This window comes from Nicotiana sylvestris, chromosome 5 (assembly GCF_000393655.2).
Source record: "Nicotiana sylvestris chromosome 5, ASM39365v2, whole genome shotgun sequence".
NCBI lineage: Eukaryota > Viridiplantae > Streptophyta > Magnoliopsida > Solanales > Solanaceae > Nicotiana > Nicotiana sylvestris.
This window is the reverse complement of record NC_091061.1, coordinates 112,013,395-112,030,751: the sequence shown is the minus strand read 5'-3', so window position 1 is coordinate 112,030,751 and position 17,357 is coordinate 112,013,395. Positions and strand designations below refer to the sequence as shown.

The 17,357-nt window shown below is 35.9% G+C and overlaps 1 protein-coding gene and 1 long non-coding RNA gene across 3 annotated transcripts; both read left to right on the top strand.

Moving 5' to 3' along the window:
• The first annotated feature begins 251 nt into the window (after positions 1-251).
• Positions 252-7,288, top strand: LOC104228900 (mitochondrial hydrolase YKR070W-like). 2 transcript variants are annotated; one of them, XR_011407652.1, is made up of 12 exons: positions 252-511; positions 597-700; positions 1,728-1,763; positions 2,481-2,554; positions 2,741-2,781; positions 3,151-3,222; positions 3,314-3,518; positions 5,074-5,169; positions 5,564-5,631; positions 5,787-5,988; positions 6,098-6,177; positions 6,992-7,288. XR_011407652.1 is itself a non-coding variant. In XM_009781450.2 (12 exons), the coding sequence occupies exons 1-12, from the start codon at positions 408-410 to the stop codon at positions 7,046-7,048; spliced, it is 1,143 nt and encodes a 380-aa protein (XP_009779752.1). In that variant the 5' UTR covers positions 258-407; the 3' UTR covers positions 7,049-7,288. The 2 variants fall into 2 exon arrangements, 1 of the variants encoding a protein (XP_009779752.1); XM_009781450.2 differs by having other exon boundaries at positions 258-511; positions 6,094-6,177.
• Positions 7,289-12,028: 4,740 nt separating this feature from the next.
• On the top strand, positions 12,029-12,744 carry LOC104239043 (uncharacterized). The gene is made up of 3 exons (XR_714031.2): positions 12,029-12,194; positions 12,287-12,358; positions 12,460-12,744. It is a non-coding gene; the product is annotated as an uncharacterized lncRNA (long non-coding RNA).
• The last annotated feature ends 4,613 nt before the right edge of the window (positions 12,745-17,357 follow it).

Genomic DNA, 17,357 nt, shown 5'->3' with positions numbered 1-17,357 from the left:
GTAATAGGATCATCCAATAATTTAGGTATGTAAGTTGTAATGTTATAAAATTTAAGGTATTTTTTCCTTAAAAAGAGTAAAAAAGACAACGTGTCATGCCTCTTGGCTTAAACTGACACGTGTATGGCGCGAACTTCACGCAACAACTCCTCTCGCCCGGAGGTGATAAAATGAATATTGAAAATCAGGGGTGATAAAGATACTCCACTTCATAATTTAGGGTGAACGTTGCAAAACGTGATAACTTTGGGGATTTTGTATCAACCCCAAAAAAGAAAAGAAAACGAAATATGTTAATTTTGGAAATGTGACCCCAATTGAAGTTGACAAAAGAGAGTTGTATCTTGTATGGTCCGGAAGTTCAAACAGAATTTGTTCCATAGAAACGCAAAAGGGAAAAGGAAGAAATGAGGTTTCGACTTAATAATCAGCCATGGCCACACTCTCGGCTTCGAATGCGACCTGCTTCTTTTACGCGCTGTTTCTCTCTGCTTCATTCGCTTCCACTACAGTTCAGTGTCATTACATTCAAACAAACATATGCTCTTTTTTCTGTGTGTCTTCTTTTTTTTCCTGAATTTGATGAGTGGTTTCAGGGGTTCATGTGGGATAGCGTTTGATATAGATGGGGTTATACTCCGTGGCCGCACTCCAATTGGGAATTCTCCCAGTGCTCTCCGGAGACTGTATGATGACTCGGGTATAGTTTGTATGGCTGCTTAAAGTTAGCACCTTTTGTTGTCAGTCTGTAGAGGCTCTAATTGCATGAAAATTTTGTTTTCTTGGTTTTTTGCAAGTTTTTTTTGTTGCATTTTACTAAGAGGGGTGTAATTATAAAGCTGAGATATTTCTACATTGTTCTTTTGGTTGAGAATATGTTTTAGACATTTTAGCACTTTTTCTGTAGGTTCTAAGCAGTGGCGGAGGTAGAATTTCCATTAAGGGGTTCAAAAAAGGAAAAAATTAAAAAATTAAAAGAATTGTAGCTAGTGGGAATTGAACCAATGGCCTCACAAAGATTTTGAACCCCCTTGACCACTAAGTTATGCTTTTGGGCTACGTCAAGGGGATTCAAAACATAATATATAGATGTAAAAAACAGATTTTGCCTTAAAGTATACAGTGTAAGTTTTTTGTGAACCCCCTTCCACCCCCTTAAATCCGCCCCTCCTTCTATGTTTTCCTAGAGTAGTTTAGCCTTTCAGAGATTTATACATTAAGAGAATTTCTAATACTCTTTAGTTGTATTTGCATAATATTGCCGTGAGATGAGTTTAAATGGAGCAACATGGTCAGTGAAGATTTATATAGTCGATCCCAACTTGGTTGGGACTAAGGTGTAGTTGTTGTTGTGCTCAGGGGCGGAGCCAACCTTTCGGCTACGGGTTCGGCCGAACCCATTAACTTTGGTCCAAACCTTATATTTATCCTAAGAAATTCATTGAATACATACAAATTATTAAGTTAGATCCCAGTAAATTCAAAAAACTAGAATTATGAACCCATAAAATTTAAATCTTTCCTCCGCCTCTGGTTGTGCTTTTGGTCAATCTTTTGACTTCTAATTGTTGCTATGATGTGATATCATGTACACTTGTTAATAGACAATATTGACGAGAAAGAGATAGGTCTGGTCTGATGTTGATAAACATACTTTGTTTTTTTTCATATACTGAATGATACAAGGTTTGTACTTGTCACACCGTAATGCTTTATCCTTGATGCAGGCAATCTGAAGCTTCCCTTTTTGTTCTTGACAAATGGTTAGTACTCTCAATATAACTACATGATTTTAGCTTAGCTACTTGAGACATAAACCTTTTTTCTCTTGATCTAGTATATCTGGTTAGTCATTCATAAAATTGATCCATGGCTATTTCAGATTCTTTTCAATCATTGTTGACTGAAATTTACAAGGAATTCATTATGTACATCTAATTAACATCTCCAGTAGCTGAAATATTTGCTAAACCTGTAGTTTGCTTATCTGCTCGAAGGAATTTAGTGGTTAGTCTCACAGAGCCTGCTAAAAAGAGTAACTGGACACTAGGAGAATTCGACTAGATATCATGTCACATGTCCTCGTTCCATCTGTATGGTGATTAGTGCGGTCCAAAAATATTCGAATTATATCCTACCTTTTATTGCACACTAAAGCTGTAGTAGACTTTAATCAGGTGTTGAGAATTTTTATCCTTGTTTCCCCTAAATGAATTTTGAACATCTTGCGTGGATGATTTCATGGCAATCTGTATTGGAAAAACTGTGGCTTCTAGCCCTCTTCCTGTTTTGACATTATTTAATGTTAGCACTTCATAAAATGAGTTGATATCAATCTGTATACAGAAACTTCCTCCTCTGTTTTACAATGTTGGCATATATAGATGATATCATCATTACGTACAATTTTCAACAGTTACATTCTGTTATAAAACATGATAACAGGCAGCAAGTTTTATGTCGGTCTGATCTTGCTGCAGGAGGTGGCATCCCAGAGTCTAAAAGAGCTGCTGAGTTAAGTGAACTCCTTGGAGTGAAGATATTACCTGCTCAGGTAATCTTGCAAACTGATGAATACTAGTATGCCTTTTATTATGTTGGTTCACTCTTCAGCTGAAATCACCATCCTGGTTCTCCTGTTGCTTACATGGTGCTAACTCTTACAGGAGAGGGATTTCCTAAAGGAAAAACAACTCTTAGCAGAGGGAGAAAGATCTAAATTGTATGTTCATGGATGCAGGTTGTGCAAGGGCACTCACCTTTTAGAAATTTACTAAAGAGGTAAATGCTGCATAACGTTATTGGAAGTAGGTCCTCTTAAATATAAACATCTTCCTGCTATGCTTAATCGTTCACTTAGTCGTCATTTCTGAAAAGAAAGGTGCCACAATGGAGAACTTTGTAAGGTGCCGTTTTCTGTGTTAATAGAAGTATTATTGTTGGAGAAATTAAAAGTGTCTACAAGTTTCAGATTTGTTGTGACAATAGTAAAATTTTCCTTGAATCGTGCAGATCACTAGCAATAGAGCTCTGTTTCTTTTGCCTTAGTCTCCTGTGTTGTTCCGCACTTTAAGAGTCTATATGAAACTACTTCAGTCTTCCAAATATACCACATAGATCCTGAATTCTATTGGTTTTGTCCTTTACTAGATATGAGAATGAACTAATTGTTGTCACTGGAAAAGGTGAACCTGCTGAAGTGATGTCTGCATATGGTTTCAAGTAAGTTTCTAGCTTTTTTTGGCCTTCATATTTTTGAAGTTCTCCTGGAAGCATTGATATTTACTTCTTTTGCTATCAAAACTATGGCCAGAAAAGTTCTCTCCCTGGAAGAGTATGCGTCATACTTTGATGACATTGATCCCGTAGCTCAATTCAAAAGATGGACAAGAACAACAAAGCCCTTTAATTGGCCAAGACATTCTTCAGAGTTGGCACCACAGATAGATGTTTACTCTGATAGAGTTAAAGCAGTATTTGTTGCCAGTGATCCTGTTGATTGGGGGAGGGATATACAGGTAAATTTACTCCGAACTCTTGGTAAATGGACAAAGAGGATGGTTTTGCTTTCTACTTTGATCTTGAAGTAATAAGTCCATTGTTATTTGTCACAACAGTGTAAGAGAGTAGTATGAAATTACAGGTGTATGTTTTTGTAACTCAACCCGTGATTGAAATTTCACAAAATATGAAACACGTGTCTCACTTTGTAGAAGGGAAATGGAGGAAACGGGAAGAGATGGCCTTTATATATAGCTAACATTTTGTCTCTGCTTTTTAGGATAAAGATCCTTCTTCTCTGCAGCTTCTTTGATGCGTTCTATATACATTATTCGTAGTTATAGATTAAGGAAAAAGGGTGTTTGGACGTATTCACTCAGCCAAGTAAGGAGTGTTTCATGCTCTAAATGTAGCTAAGTTTTTGAACAACAGGCCATGTGCTGTTTATATTTCCAGCCAGTAGGAAATACCTGGACTATACCATCATATGCTTTTCTCAATTAGACAGGCTAGTCCGGCACCAGCAACTTTAGCTATCAACAGAAGTATGCTACCACATCATCAGAAGTTATTCCAAATGCTTTTACCTATAATACGGAGCTTTAGAGCTGCATGATAGAGGCGCAAGACCAATGAGAAATGGTTGACAGATTGGTTGAAGACAAATTGTTTGCATGTATTGAATTTCTTGGTATTGGTTGTCTTCCTTCTTGGCATATTAGTCTAGCAAAGAAGCTAGCATAATGGGACTGCATCTTTCTTCGCCTATTTGTTTCATCATGATAAAACCTTTGGAAGAATATCTACTAGAGAGCTAAAGTGTGCAGAAGAGAGGCTTTGTTCTTTGTAGTAGATGCTACTTATGTGAAGAAGAATTGAGACTGTGAACCACCTTCTTTTGCATTGTAGATTTGCTGGACAGTGCTGGGATTTCTTGGATCATGCTTCATAGAGTTAGGGCCTTATTGGAGAGTTTGCAGCAACAGAACACACATAAAGCATTAAAGCAGATTTGGAGAACCATCCCTCTTTGTATATTCTGGGACTATTTGGCATTTTGGCTAGAGCGGAATAGAGCTTGCTTTGATGGGCAGTGAGTCTTTTTATTAGAATTAAGGAACAAGTGTTAGCACAATTTGTTTCTTTGGTGTAAGAGCAGTGTGGTTGATAGTATTGATCATTACATGGATCTTCTGGAGTTGCTAAGGAAATGCTGTAACTAATTGCATGGATATTCCCAGCAGTTTTGTATTTCTTTTGGTACCAATCTGGTAGTATTTTAATTAACATTTACCTTATCCTCCCCCCCCCCCCCCAAAAAAAAAAAAAAAACAAATAAAAAAATAAACTAAGGTGTGCAGAGAGAACAGAAACTGAAGATGATCAATCATTTTCAATTCTTTTCCATATGGGAACTAGGGAGTAAATGAAAAGCAAAACAACTTTTATTGCATCCCCTCCCCCCAGTGATCCCTCTTCCTGTAATGGTGTATCCCTTGCATGTACTTTTTCTGGTCTTTGTCTAATTTACTCTCATGTATTCTTCTTCTGCTTACTAGCTGAGTGATACAGGTCCTCTGTGATATTTTGACATCTGGAGGTCTTCCTGGGAAGGGGTGTGAGCATCAGCCATATTTATATTTTGCTGCCGATGATCTTGAATACCAGGTTACTAATAAAGTTAACCCTAGATATACCCCCCTCACTTTTGTTAGAGTATCTGTACATCTGTAGAGCTGCACCACCTTTTATGACAATTTTTTTTGTCAAAGATGATACTGCATCTTTTCAAGAATGAACTTAATCATGGAATCAAAATAAAAAAACATTAAAACCAGCATGCATTAATCATCTAGTACCAGATAGGAGATAGTTGATGCTTTTTTTTAGTAGTTTCTATTTGCAGGCATTGGTTCTCTGCATGCATCTCCGACACTGACATTATGGGCCAAATCTGACCTTTTTTCTTATTATGAAAGTATATTTACTGGAATAGTTCTATTCTAGCCTCTTGCATGATGTTTGATTATTGAGAGTACTAATTGGGTGTCAACTTAGGCAGGCAGCATTTTCTTGTGAGCGTCTTGGTATGGGCGCATTCAGAATTGCTCTAGAAAGTGTCTTTAACAGGTATTTTTTGTGTTCTTCCAAATTCTGACTTCTGCCTTTTGTTGGAGATATTTAATATATATTGGAAGTATTGATTCCCTAAAGATGTGAATGAGATTCAAAATTCACAGTTCATGCTAAGAAATGTAAAATTATGTTTCATGAACAATTCGCAGAATTCACATGAAGCCTTTGGAGTATACATCTTTTGGGAAGCCAAATCCATTTGTGTTCCAAACTGCTGGGGCCATATTGAGAAATATTCAACTCGCCTGTCAAACTGATGACCTCTCTGGTGATATAGATGCTATACATGCTTTCAGAACTCTGTACATGATTGGTGACAATCCATTTGTTGACATAAAAGGTGCACGGCAGGTTAGTGGCTTGCTAACATGATTTATCCGAGCCCTCTACAGACTGATTGCTTGAGATCGTCACTATCTTGAAGTTATTTGTAACGAGCATACTGTTCAATTTTAGGCAGGGCATCCGTGGTTTTCAATTTTGACGAGGACTGGTGTTTTCAAGGAAAGAGGAAATCATGCAGAATTTCCTGCTGATCTAGTAAGTTTCTATTCTGTACTGATGCATAAGTTCCGTTGCTCATTATCAATTCTTGTGCTTCAATTTTCAAAGTTCCCTTGCTCATTATCAATTCTTGTGCTTCAGTTTTCAAAGTTCCCTTGCTCATTATCAATTCTTGTGTGTCAATTTTCAAAACTCCCATACCCCTAGAATCAATCTTTTTGATGCAATTATTACTGCGTTTGGTTCCATGGCAAGGTAAAGTTACTTTTGTCGTTTGGTAAGACCGGAACAAGTAAAATAGATAATTTCCCTGAACAACCGACTTCAGAGGGACAAAAAAATGATTCCGAGTGTTTCTTTTTCACTTGCCCTCTTTTTACTAGACCTCACTCCCTCACCTTCAATTCTTCTCCACCCACCATTCCTCTTTTACCCTGTGTTGTGCGGACTCTCCAAAATGCTGCTGAACCCGTGTCAAATCCTCCAAAAATAAACTACTTTTGGAGGATCCAACACGAACCCGGTGACATTTTCGGAGAGTAAGAAACATAGCTTTTAGCTCCAATCAAACACCACATTAGTTTTCCACTCTAGTGAATGATTTACGTAACCTTTGAAGCCCTCCAACATCATTCTGTCGGTAGGAGGCAAGTGTGTTTCATAGATTTTACTCTCATTTTCCTTTGGCCTCTCCTATGTACTTCCCTGAGAGAAATTGAGATTTCATCTGTGAACCGAGTTTTAATTTGAAGCTCTTGAGAGGTTTGAACGTGAATCGTCTTAACCTTCCGAAGTCTGAATTTTATATCATGCATAAGCACCAATTCATTTTTATTTGCTGCTTCTGCAGGTGGTCAACACTGTTGAAGAGGCAGTGGATTTCATTTTGAAGAGAGAGTCTAGTTAGCAGCATTGGCAGTTTTGTTTTCTGAATTGCTGCCATGTTGCCTTTGTGATTCTCAAGTTGAAGTTTGTTAAAAGTAACTCAAACAGTAATTTGTCTTCAGGTCTAATATTATTTTTAGCTAACTTGAACTGCTGTCTTGCTAGCCCCCTCTCTTCTGAACTCAGTACTGTTGTAGCATTCATTTTACACAATATTAAAAAAAAAAATTAATTGAAAATATAGCGTAGGTTGGAATTGAAAGAGATGGAAGTTTACTTTGACAGAAGACTCGTCTTTCATGGTACTAGCTCTTTCTTGGCCACGTTTTCCTGAAATGTGACAGTTATGTTATACAAGAAAACTCAGAAGTAACAGCCTAACTACCTTAACTTATAATTTTTGTGGTATAAATGAATGTCTCCACAGGTTCAATTGTCACTATCTCACCTTTTCCTTCCACCTCAGTGTAATTAAAATTTATAGTAATTAATGACTCTTTATGAGAAGCTGGTAAAGTTATGTTCTTTCCATTTTAAAATCAACCATATCTCTATGTAGCTTAGCTCAACTAAAGGTTCCATTTGCTTTTCGTCTCAGTAATGAACATTATTACTAATCTTTTTAACCTTCCTAATAAAGAAAATTTGAGTCACGACCCAATTGTCACGGCTCAAAATTCGTAAAAATTGTGTGGGATAGCCATTTTTTAAAATGGTATTTATTTTTTATCCCGTATTTTAATACTTAGCAATAAAAGCCACTAGTCTATTAAAATTAATATGAAAAGACTATGTTACCCTTTCTTCTATCTTTTTCATGTGTTAGGGAGAAGAACTGTGCCGCCGTCTGTAAGGAAAAAATCCCTTTTTCGGCCAGTTACTCGTGAATTGTCAATGTTACAGGAGCTCCATTCCAAGTATCAGAAGGAGGTATATGTTTTTGTTTTAGAAGGCAAATATCACTTAAAAAATTATTAGACAGGTAAGAGTTTCCATGCTTGAGCTTGAAACATGATCTCTTCTTAGCACACAGGATGTTTCCTTGCTATGAGAATATTACCAGTACTGGCGCTTCTCATAATAGAAAGTTAGTATAAAATTACATGCCAAGGAAACGAGACGACTGTGTGGTTAAGCAGCTTCGTTGGTGTAGCATGTGATGACAGATTGGGTACATGAATTGCCTTTCACATTGCAGCACCCTTTTGTCCCCCTCGTCTTTTACAAGTTCAAAAGTTAAGGACACTTGGTCCTGAACTTAGACTAACAAGCTCAAAAGTTAAGGATATTTGGTCCTGAACTTACAGTTACAAGTTCAAAAGTTAAGGACAATAGGTCTTAAAGTCCTGAACTTAGACTAACAAGCTCAAAAGTTAAAGGACAATAGGTCCTGAACTTAGGCTAACAAGCCCAAAAATTAAGGACAATAGGTCCTGAACTTAGACTAACAAGCTCAAAAGTTAAGGACATTTGGTCCTGAACTTACAGTTACAAGTTCAAAAGTTAAGGACACCTGGTCCTGAACTTAGACTAACAAGCTCAAAAGTTAAAGACTATAGGTCCGGAACTTAGACTTACAAGTTCAAAATTTAAGGATAAGTAGTCTTTAACTTAGAGTTACAAGCACAGAAATTAAGGACAGGTGGTCCTGAACTTCAAGTTCCACGTTCAAAAGTTAAGGACATGTAGTCCTGAAGTCCTGAACTTAGAGTTACAAGTTCAAAAGTTAAGGACATGTAGTCCTGAACTCAGGGTTACAAGTTCAAAAGTTAAGGAAGGTTACAAGTTCAAAAGTTAAGGACACTTGGTCCTGAACTTTATGAGCGGAAGGGTATTTTCGTCCGGGCAGGTAAAGTTTATTAAAGCAGTGGCTAAAGACTAAAGACATTTTAAACAGTGGCTTAAAAATAAATACATGTTTTATTAGTGACTAACTATGCACTTCCCCCTCAAAATTCACGTGACCGCTTTCGGTACACTAATGGACCTAGCGAACCAAACCCACACACATACCCTTTCTTATAGGCATGCGGAAGTAGGGGTGGGCATATATCAGTTTGAACCGAAAAAACCGACCGAACCAATTTTTTTTAAATTTCGGTTTCGGTTATTCGGTTTTTTCGGTCGGTTTCAAATTAAAATTTTTAAAATTCAGTTTTTCGGTTCGGTTGTCGGTTATTGATTTATATTTTTCGGTTAACCGAAAAACCGAACTAATACTACATGGATTCTTTATAGGCTATATAGGCCTAAGCCCAATTTTAAGTTCCATTGAAATCAGCCCAAGTCCCAACTGAATTCAGCTCTTCCATACTTATATAGGCTAAGGCCCAAGTTTATGTTCCATTAAAATCAGCCCATCCCAAACCCAAATACCCAATTGCCCATCAGGCATCAGCTGATCATCTCCTTTTCTTTTCCCATTCTTACTTTCTTAGGCAGTTAGGCAGCTAGGGCTTTTATTTCTCCCTTCTCTTCTCACTTCACTTCTCACTTCTCAGTTCGGCAGTTCCTCCCCCCCAATTCCCCAAATACGCTAGGGCTTCCATTGATAAACTGGTGGAGTGGTGGTTTTCCCAAATACACTAGGGATCTATCATTGTCGTCAAATTTCTTGTGGAAGGTAAGGTTAATTTTTGTTATATTTCGCTCATTTCTTCTTTTTTTGTGTTCTCTACTCCTCGACCCTCGCCGATCTTCTCTTCTTTCTCTCGTTTCAGTTTATTTTTTATTTTTTTCCTGTGAAAAGTTAGTATTTATAAAGACTTAAAGATGCATGCAACATAGAAAGAAGTCTTGAGTCTTGACTCTTGAATGTGATGTCCATTTTCTTGTAATATTTGTTGATTTTAGTGTTGTTGAGAGGTTCTAACTTGTTATTAAAACAAGAAAAGCTCACTGGTCAGTAATTTTTTTAAGCAAGGTCATACTCATTACATTACATGGGTCATACTCACTGAGAGTTGTGTACTTGTGTTTGATGCAACATTGCATCAATTTCATCACCATCGTATTGTTCAGTATTTTATTGTTATGTTTGTATCACTGCTCAGTATTTTATTGTTATGTTTGTATTCTTTTTTGTAAATGGAAGAAAATGGAAGTAGGGTAAGCGAAACCTGCGAAGGTGGGGGTTCGAATGATAGCATACCTAATACTGAAGGTCTCAGTCCAGACAGTCCTGATGAAGCTCCAAAGAAAAGGAAAGTGATGCAACCTAGATCTGATGCTTGGAAACATTTTGAGAAATATGATGATCCTAGTGGAGCTAAAAGAGCAAAATGTAACTACTGTCAAAAAACTTATGCTGCTGCTACGAAAGGTAATGGTACTACATCAATGAACAATCATCTCATTAAGTGTCCCAAAATGCCCCGTATCATGGATAATAGTCAAACACAAATCAGTTTTCTACTAGCTTCAAATGGGGCAAATGAAGGGGTGCTTACCACTTGGAAATTTGATCAAGCACTTAGTAGGAAAGCTTTAGCTCAAATGATAATTTTGGATGAACTGCCATTTAGTTTTGTTGAAAAGGAAGGATTTAAGAAGTTTATGGGAGTCACAATGCCTCAATTTCAAATTCCTTCTCGTAGAACATTGACAAGAGATTGTTATGAACTTTATTGTGAACAAAGACATAGTTTGAAGAATTCCTTCAATGAAGCACGTCCTAAAATCTGTCTTACAACAGATACTTGGACTTCTATACAAAGAATAAACTATATGTGTCTTACTGCTCACTTTATTGACAGAGATTGGAAATTGCATAAAAGGATAATAAACTTTTGTCCTATCTCTAGTCATAAGGGTGATGATATGGCATCGGTAATTACTAATTGTTTGCTTGATTGGGGGTTGGAAAATGTATTTACTATAACTGTAGATAATGCTAGTTCCAATGATGTCACAGTAAGAGAAGTGTCTAAACAATTGACTACCTGGGGAACTAATATAATGAATGGTAAACACCTGCATGTTAGATGTATGGCTCACATACTTAATCTCATTGTACAAGATGGGTTGAAAGAAATTGGTGTTTCTATCAAGAGAGTTAGACAAGCTGTGAGATACATTAGACAATCTCCCGCTAGGATTAGAAAGTTTAAAGAATGTTGTGAATCTCAAAAGTTAACTTCTAAGAGATCATTATGCTTAGACGTTTCAACTCGATGGAACTCTACATACATGATGTTAGACACAACACAACAATTTGAGCTTGCCTTTGACAAATATAGTTTCTTTGATATTGGATTATTGCATCATCTTCGTACCTATGTTTGTGAAGATGGAACTAGTGCAGGTGATCTCACAAGTGTTGACTGGGATAATGTGAGAACAATGGTAAAATTTCTTGAAGCTTTTTATTTGCTTACTTTGAGGGTTTCTGGTTCTATTTATGTCACTTCCAATGTGCATTTTGTTGAAATTTGTGAGCTTGATCTTATATTGAAAGAGTGGATGGAACATGAAGATACTAGTTTGAAAGAAATGGCAAAAAAAATGAAAGAAAAATTTGTCAAGTATTGGGGTGAACCTGAAAAAATGAACAAGATGATCTTTATTGCATCAATTTTGGATCCCCGTAACAAGCTTGAATATGTTCCTTTTGCAATTGTGAGGATGTTTGGAGAAAACAAAGGGAAAAAAATTGATTTTAGAGGTGAAAAATTATATGGATTCTTTGTTTGATTATTATGTTAAAAAAAATTCAATAGGAACATCATCTGCTTCATCTGGAAACACAACAACTACTGTCAGTGGTTATGGTAGCTTTTTAAAAAGAGGAACAATGAGAACAAAATTAGAATTTGAGAAACATAAGGAAGTGACCGGAGGTTTAGGTACTAAATCAGAGTTAGAAAGATATCTTGCTGAAGATCTTGAGCCTGAAACAGATGACTTTAAAATCTTAAAGTGGTGGAAAATCAATGAGCCTAGATTTCCCATTCTTGCGGAGATAGCTCGTGATGTATTAGCCATTCCTATTTAAAGTGTTGCATCTGAATGTGCATTCAGCACGGGAGGTCGCATTCTTGACTCGTTCAGGAGTTCGTTGACGCCTAAACTGGTGCAATCTCTTATTTGTCTTCAAGATTGGCTTAGAAGTGAACCTATTCCTATTAAAGTTGAGGAAGACTTGGAGTATCTAGAACAACTAGAACTTGGTAATTATTTTGTGTCTTTCCTTTATTATATTACAAATAGTTTACTTAACACTGATGATGCATGACAAAGTTTTCTTCTATATTTTCCTTAGATCTGGCTGATAGTGCAAAAGATTCAACTATTATTGACATATAGTTGCAACATGTACCATGTGTGGTAACTGGTAAGTTGATAGCCTTCTGTATATTTGAAGATATAACATTGATATACTTTATTATAAATCAATTGTGTTTTTGACCTATAATTATGTCTTTTGTTGCAAAGGTTTGATCATGGCGCCTAGATGGAAGTGATGCTATAGTAAATAGACTTCACTTGTTTCATGCTACTTAATGTAATTATTTCTCTGGTTTTGAGACTTCAGCTGTTCAGCAGCATGAAAACTTTCTAACTTTTGGATTACTCTTTTGGTTATGTAATATGCTTGTACTAAACAATGGCAGCAAAGTAGCATAGATTCTAAGTTTTTTGTTCTCTCATGGGCCATGGCTGTAACTTGTAACCAGTGGCAGCAAAGCAGCATAGCTATTTTGGTTTTTTGGTTCTGTAATGTAGTGCTCTTTTGGTTGTAACTACTAATCCCTACTCCCTAGTTTATATTTGTTTGTATGATTGTGGGATCTTGTATGGACCAAGTAGAGGTGTAAACCGTGTAATTAGCAGCATCCTTTGGTTATGTTTAATTGATGAATTGCTCCTTTTTCGGTCATCTCATCCACAGTTCAAAAATCCAGGCTTACACTGAAAAGAACATATTTATGACTTAACACATTCAAAAAGTCCAAAATTTTGGAAACAACCAACAAATTAGTCCAATTATTAAGCAGAATAAGCCCAGACCAATATGATAATGTTCAAACCGAAAACCGACCCAAAATTAACCGAACTGAAATTTAAAAAGCCGAACTGAACTGAACTTATTTCAGTTCGGTTTCGGTTATCATATTTACAAAACCGAAAACCGAATAACCGCACAGAATTTATTCGAACCGAACCGAACCGACCGAATGCCCACCCCTATGCGGAAGGCTTTCGAAACATAATAATTTTAAACAATAAAATTCATGCATGAAACTTAATCTTTTAAAATGAGCTTTTTCATTAAACAAAAGACAACAACAAAAACAACAATCCAGTAAAATCTCACCAGTGGGATCTGGGGAGGATAGTGCATGCGCAGACCCTACCCTTACCCCGAAAGAGTAGAGAGACTGTTTATGTCATTAAACAAAAGACATAAAAGGTAATTGTTCATTCATGCATGCCATATGAGTAATTATAGCTTACAATCCAAAAGAATAAACTACTATTGTCTGTGGAACCTCTAGAATGAAATAGTCAACTGAGACAAGCTCCGATGACTCAAAAGGATAAAGTAAATGTTACTCCACGATATCAAGAATGGAGTCTCGCCAAATATATATGTTGAGATGCGGTGCCTGAAAACAGAAACGGAAATTTGGCCAAAGGGCCTAAGCTCCATATGCCTAGTTTGAATCATGAACCATTTTTCCAAGAATTGAGACTAGATAAGAAAAGAAGATCAAGAAATATGCAAACATTGATATAACAAGGAAGCATTATATAAATTCATAAGTTAAACAAGAAAATAAAACAATAATGTAAAACATATTTCAAAGTTATTTCCTTTAGCATTTAAGTTCAACCAAAGTGCAAAGTTTTACATCGATATAATAGAAACAACATTAGGTGATCAACCTAACCACAAGTATTTGACCCTACTTGTCCGGACGATTTTCTGTAGTACCGTATGAGTCGATTTAACCTCATTACACTTAGTAATAATCATTTGCCTACAAATTAGGGGACTTTATCCCACGAACCTCGACTTAACCTTGGAATGTATTCTTACATTGGTACGTGTAGTTCTATGGTAACAAATTCAAGATTCGAACCAAACTCGTTAGTCTACATTAGGGGTGGCAAAATGGTTAAAATAAAACAGTTAACCACCCATATTATCCACTAAAAAATGAATTGGATAATGAACTTTTTAAAAACGGGTCAAATATGGATAAGAACCATATTATCCATTTAGAAAATGGATAACCAATGGTCTAACTTTTACATTTGTAAAGCCTCAAATTGTTGGTTCCTCAAGTTAGGGAGACTAAGAATTCTTCCAAAAGTGATCATATGCAAGAAGTCATGGATAATATGGTTACCCATATTATCCGCTGGTTAACCCCTTTTTATCCATATTAAATATGGGTCGGGTCGGATAATTTATCCATTTTTATTACCCGTTTTCGACTCGAACTATATCCGACCCCCCCCCCCAATTTGCCACTCCTATCTACTAGTAACTCTCAAAGCCTTTTCTAAAATAGATTCATGGCCTAAAAGCCTCAAAGATATCTACTTTAAATCAAATTACGGTGTTCATAACCGATCAACCATTTGAATGAAAATCAAATGAAAATCTTTTTCAAATTCATGTTAAAAATGATTAACAAAATGAGAGTTTATCTTTTAGTACAACTGTCACTCCAACGTGTAAAGATATTTCAAAAATATTAGACTTTATATTTTTAATAAAAAGTCATGACAATAGCGCTTAAGCATTTATAATGCAAGAAATGGTGCAATCCCAACCTGCTCATCCCCACAAGCTAGGATTCACAATTAAGTTCTAAACCATTTTGCGATATGTTGTTTGGAGGGAAAATACTCCATGAAGTAGTAGGTTCAACATACCTCAATAAACTCCCAAAACTTTACCGTAATATCCATTGTCTTCAGCCAATCACAATCTATAAAATTATACCCAACATGAGTCAAGCGTTGCTCACAATACCCAACAAGACTCATTTAGGCCTTTACTATTGACTATAGGTAATTAGGGTTTATATTCTTGCCAAATGTGTTCATCCATTTTTAATAATCTCATTAATATATCTATTTATCTATATTATTATAAAAGCACAAATAATTTATGCTAAACATTAAACGACGAAAGTATCCCTTAAATGTTAATCGATTTTTATACCCTTTAAATTTAAATTATCTCTTCAATATTAATGTCCAAAAGCGTAAAAGTATTTCAATTGTTGTAGAGTCCAAGTCTCTCTTGGAGAGGTCCCCAATTCGAAGAACTTAGGGATATATATCCTATTTGGTCTAGATATCCGATTTTTAAGTACTGCCATCTCTTTAAATATTTGCATATATACAATTCAAGTTAATTCACACAAGGACTCATAAATAGAGGGCATGGCCGTCTAAAACTATACTAAACTAATATTACGCAGAGAAGAACACTTTGACTTGTCTCTTAACTCTACATAAAGGATTTCATTGGAACATTCCATCTTGAACTTAAGCGGTCGAAGATACATAATTTGTAAGTTTGACTATGCGGTCTAATTCTCTTCTAAAATTAAGGAGACTTCCATGTGAAGTTTTTTTGGGAGAAATTCAAAAATAGTCAGATTTACAAGTGGTCATTCAAAAATAGTCACGCTTTCAAAAGTAATCGAAATTTAGCCACTTTTCATGTAAAGATAAATTTGAGCAAAAATACTGTTCAAAACTCGGAAAATATGTCTGTATATTATACTGGAGTTCCAACATAAGTATACTTGAACTCCAACATATTATACTGGAGTTCCAGTATACTGGAACTCCAGCATAATATGATGGAGTTCCAGCATAAGTAAACTAGAACTCCAGCATAATATACTGGAGTTCCAGCAAAGTATACCGGTCTAGTATAATATGCTGGAAGTTCATACATAAGTGCTCGAATCTCCAGTATATTATGCTAGAACTTTCCGTGTGTTGGAGTTCCAGCATAATATGTTGGAAGTTCATACACAGGTGCATCGAACTCCAGTATATTATGCTGGACCGATCTCTATTGCAGCAAAACAGTGGTTATTTTTCAATGACTTGACAAACGCTGGTTATTTTACGTGATGAGTTCGAAAACTGGGCCAACCCGTGCTACTTATACAGTTTTTTGCCATAGGAATGGCTAGAGATGATGATGGGATGTATTCAGATATATTACAGTTTATATATCTAAGAATCATTCAAATACATGAGATATGCCAAAAGCATACTCCTCTCTATACCATATTCATATCCATATATAAAGATCCCTTTTTGGTTTGTTTGATAAAATTTACGAAAAAATATTCAAAATGTTGATATTAATTTTTTTATCCTTCAAAACTAAATTATTATTTTAGAAAAAGATAATCCCCTACTGTGCAAAATTATAACTTCAAAAACCTCTTCCTAATATGAATTTGCATGGCATGCTAACCATAATCAATTAGTGTACTCCTACCTATTGTTGAACTTGCTAAGCTATACTAATCCCACACGGATATGAACACTTCAAACCACTTGTTCCTGGTATATGAAGGGTTATGGTGCTTATATGTAGTAGGTATTTTAAGAAATTTAGTGCAATACATTAACCTAATCGTGTTATGTTAATGTAGTTTGCCCGGTTTAATCTCTATTTGTTCAACTACGTTCTTGTTGTAGTTAATTGATAGGATCCTCAATTAGTTGTGCCTATTTAGTATGTATTACTCGGGAAAGAGTTCATAATTAGGTAATTGTTGAACAATACTACTCCCAAGTATATGATGAATCAATAACCGAGGGTTTAAAGGTGGGATTAGGGATAACGAAACCTTAGGTGCGATCTAAAGTGAGCTATAATAATAGCCAGCTAGCGTAACTCGGGAGAGTGCGTCTAGTAAATTGTCATGATTACTCGGAAGAAATTTACGGTAATAAGAGTGCTCATGATCGATAGAGACAATTATGCAAATCTATGCGAAACATAACAGGAAGGGATTCCATCAATAGGGGAAATCATAACCTTAGATCCTTCTCTTATTTGCATACAACTCAATCATAGTTAGCTTTTAGTTTACTTGCTTTCATTCAGTTATAGTTAGTAAAAACATCTCCAATTGTTATTCAAAAAATCTGGAAAGTTGATTACGAAGAATTCAGTGAGTCTTACAAGAGTAATTGGTAGGTTAATTCCCTGTGGGATTCGACTTTGGAATAAATACTCGGATTATATTTGCAGCGACCGTTTTGTCCTTTTTATAAGGGATAGTTGGGCGTGATCAAATTTTGGCGTCGTTGCTGGAGAATTAACGGTGTTATCAATT

Excerpts from the sequence above, each read along its gene's own strand:
- LOC104228900 (XM_009781450.2), top strand. The coding sequence starts at position 408 with ATGAGGTTTCGACTTAATAATCAGCCATGGCCACACTCTCGGCTTCGA. Across the intron at positions 2,782-3,150 it reads TTTAGAAATTTACTAAAGAG|ATATGAGAATGAACTAATTG; the intron begins GTAAATGCTGCA and ends GTCCTTTACTAG. Across the intron at positions 5,989-6,093 it reads ACATAAAAGGTGCACGGCAG|GCAGGGCATCCGTGGTTTTC; the intron begins GTTAGTGGCTTG and ends GTTCAATTTTAG.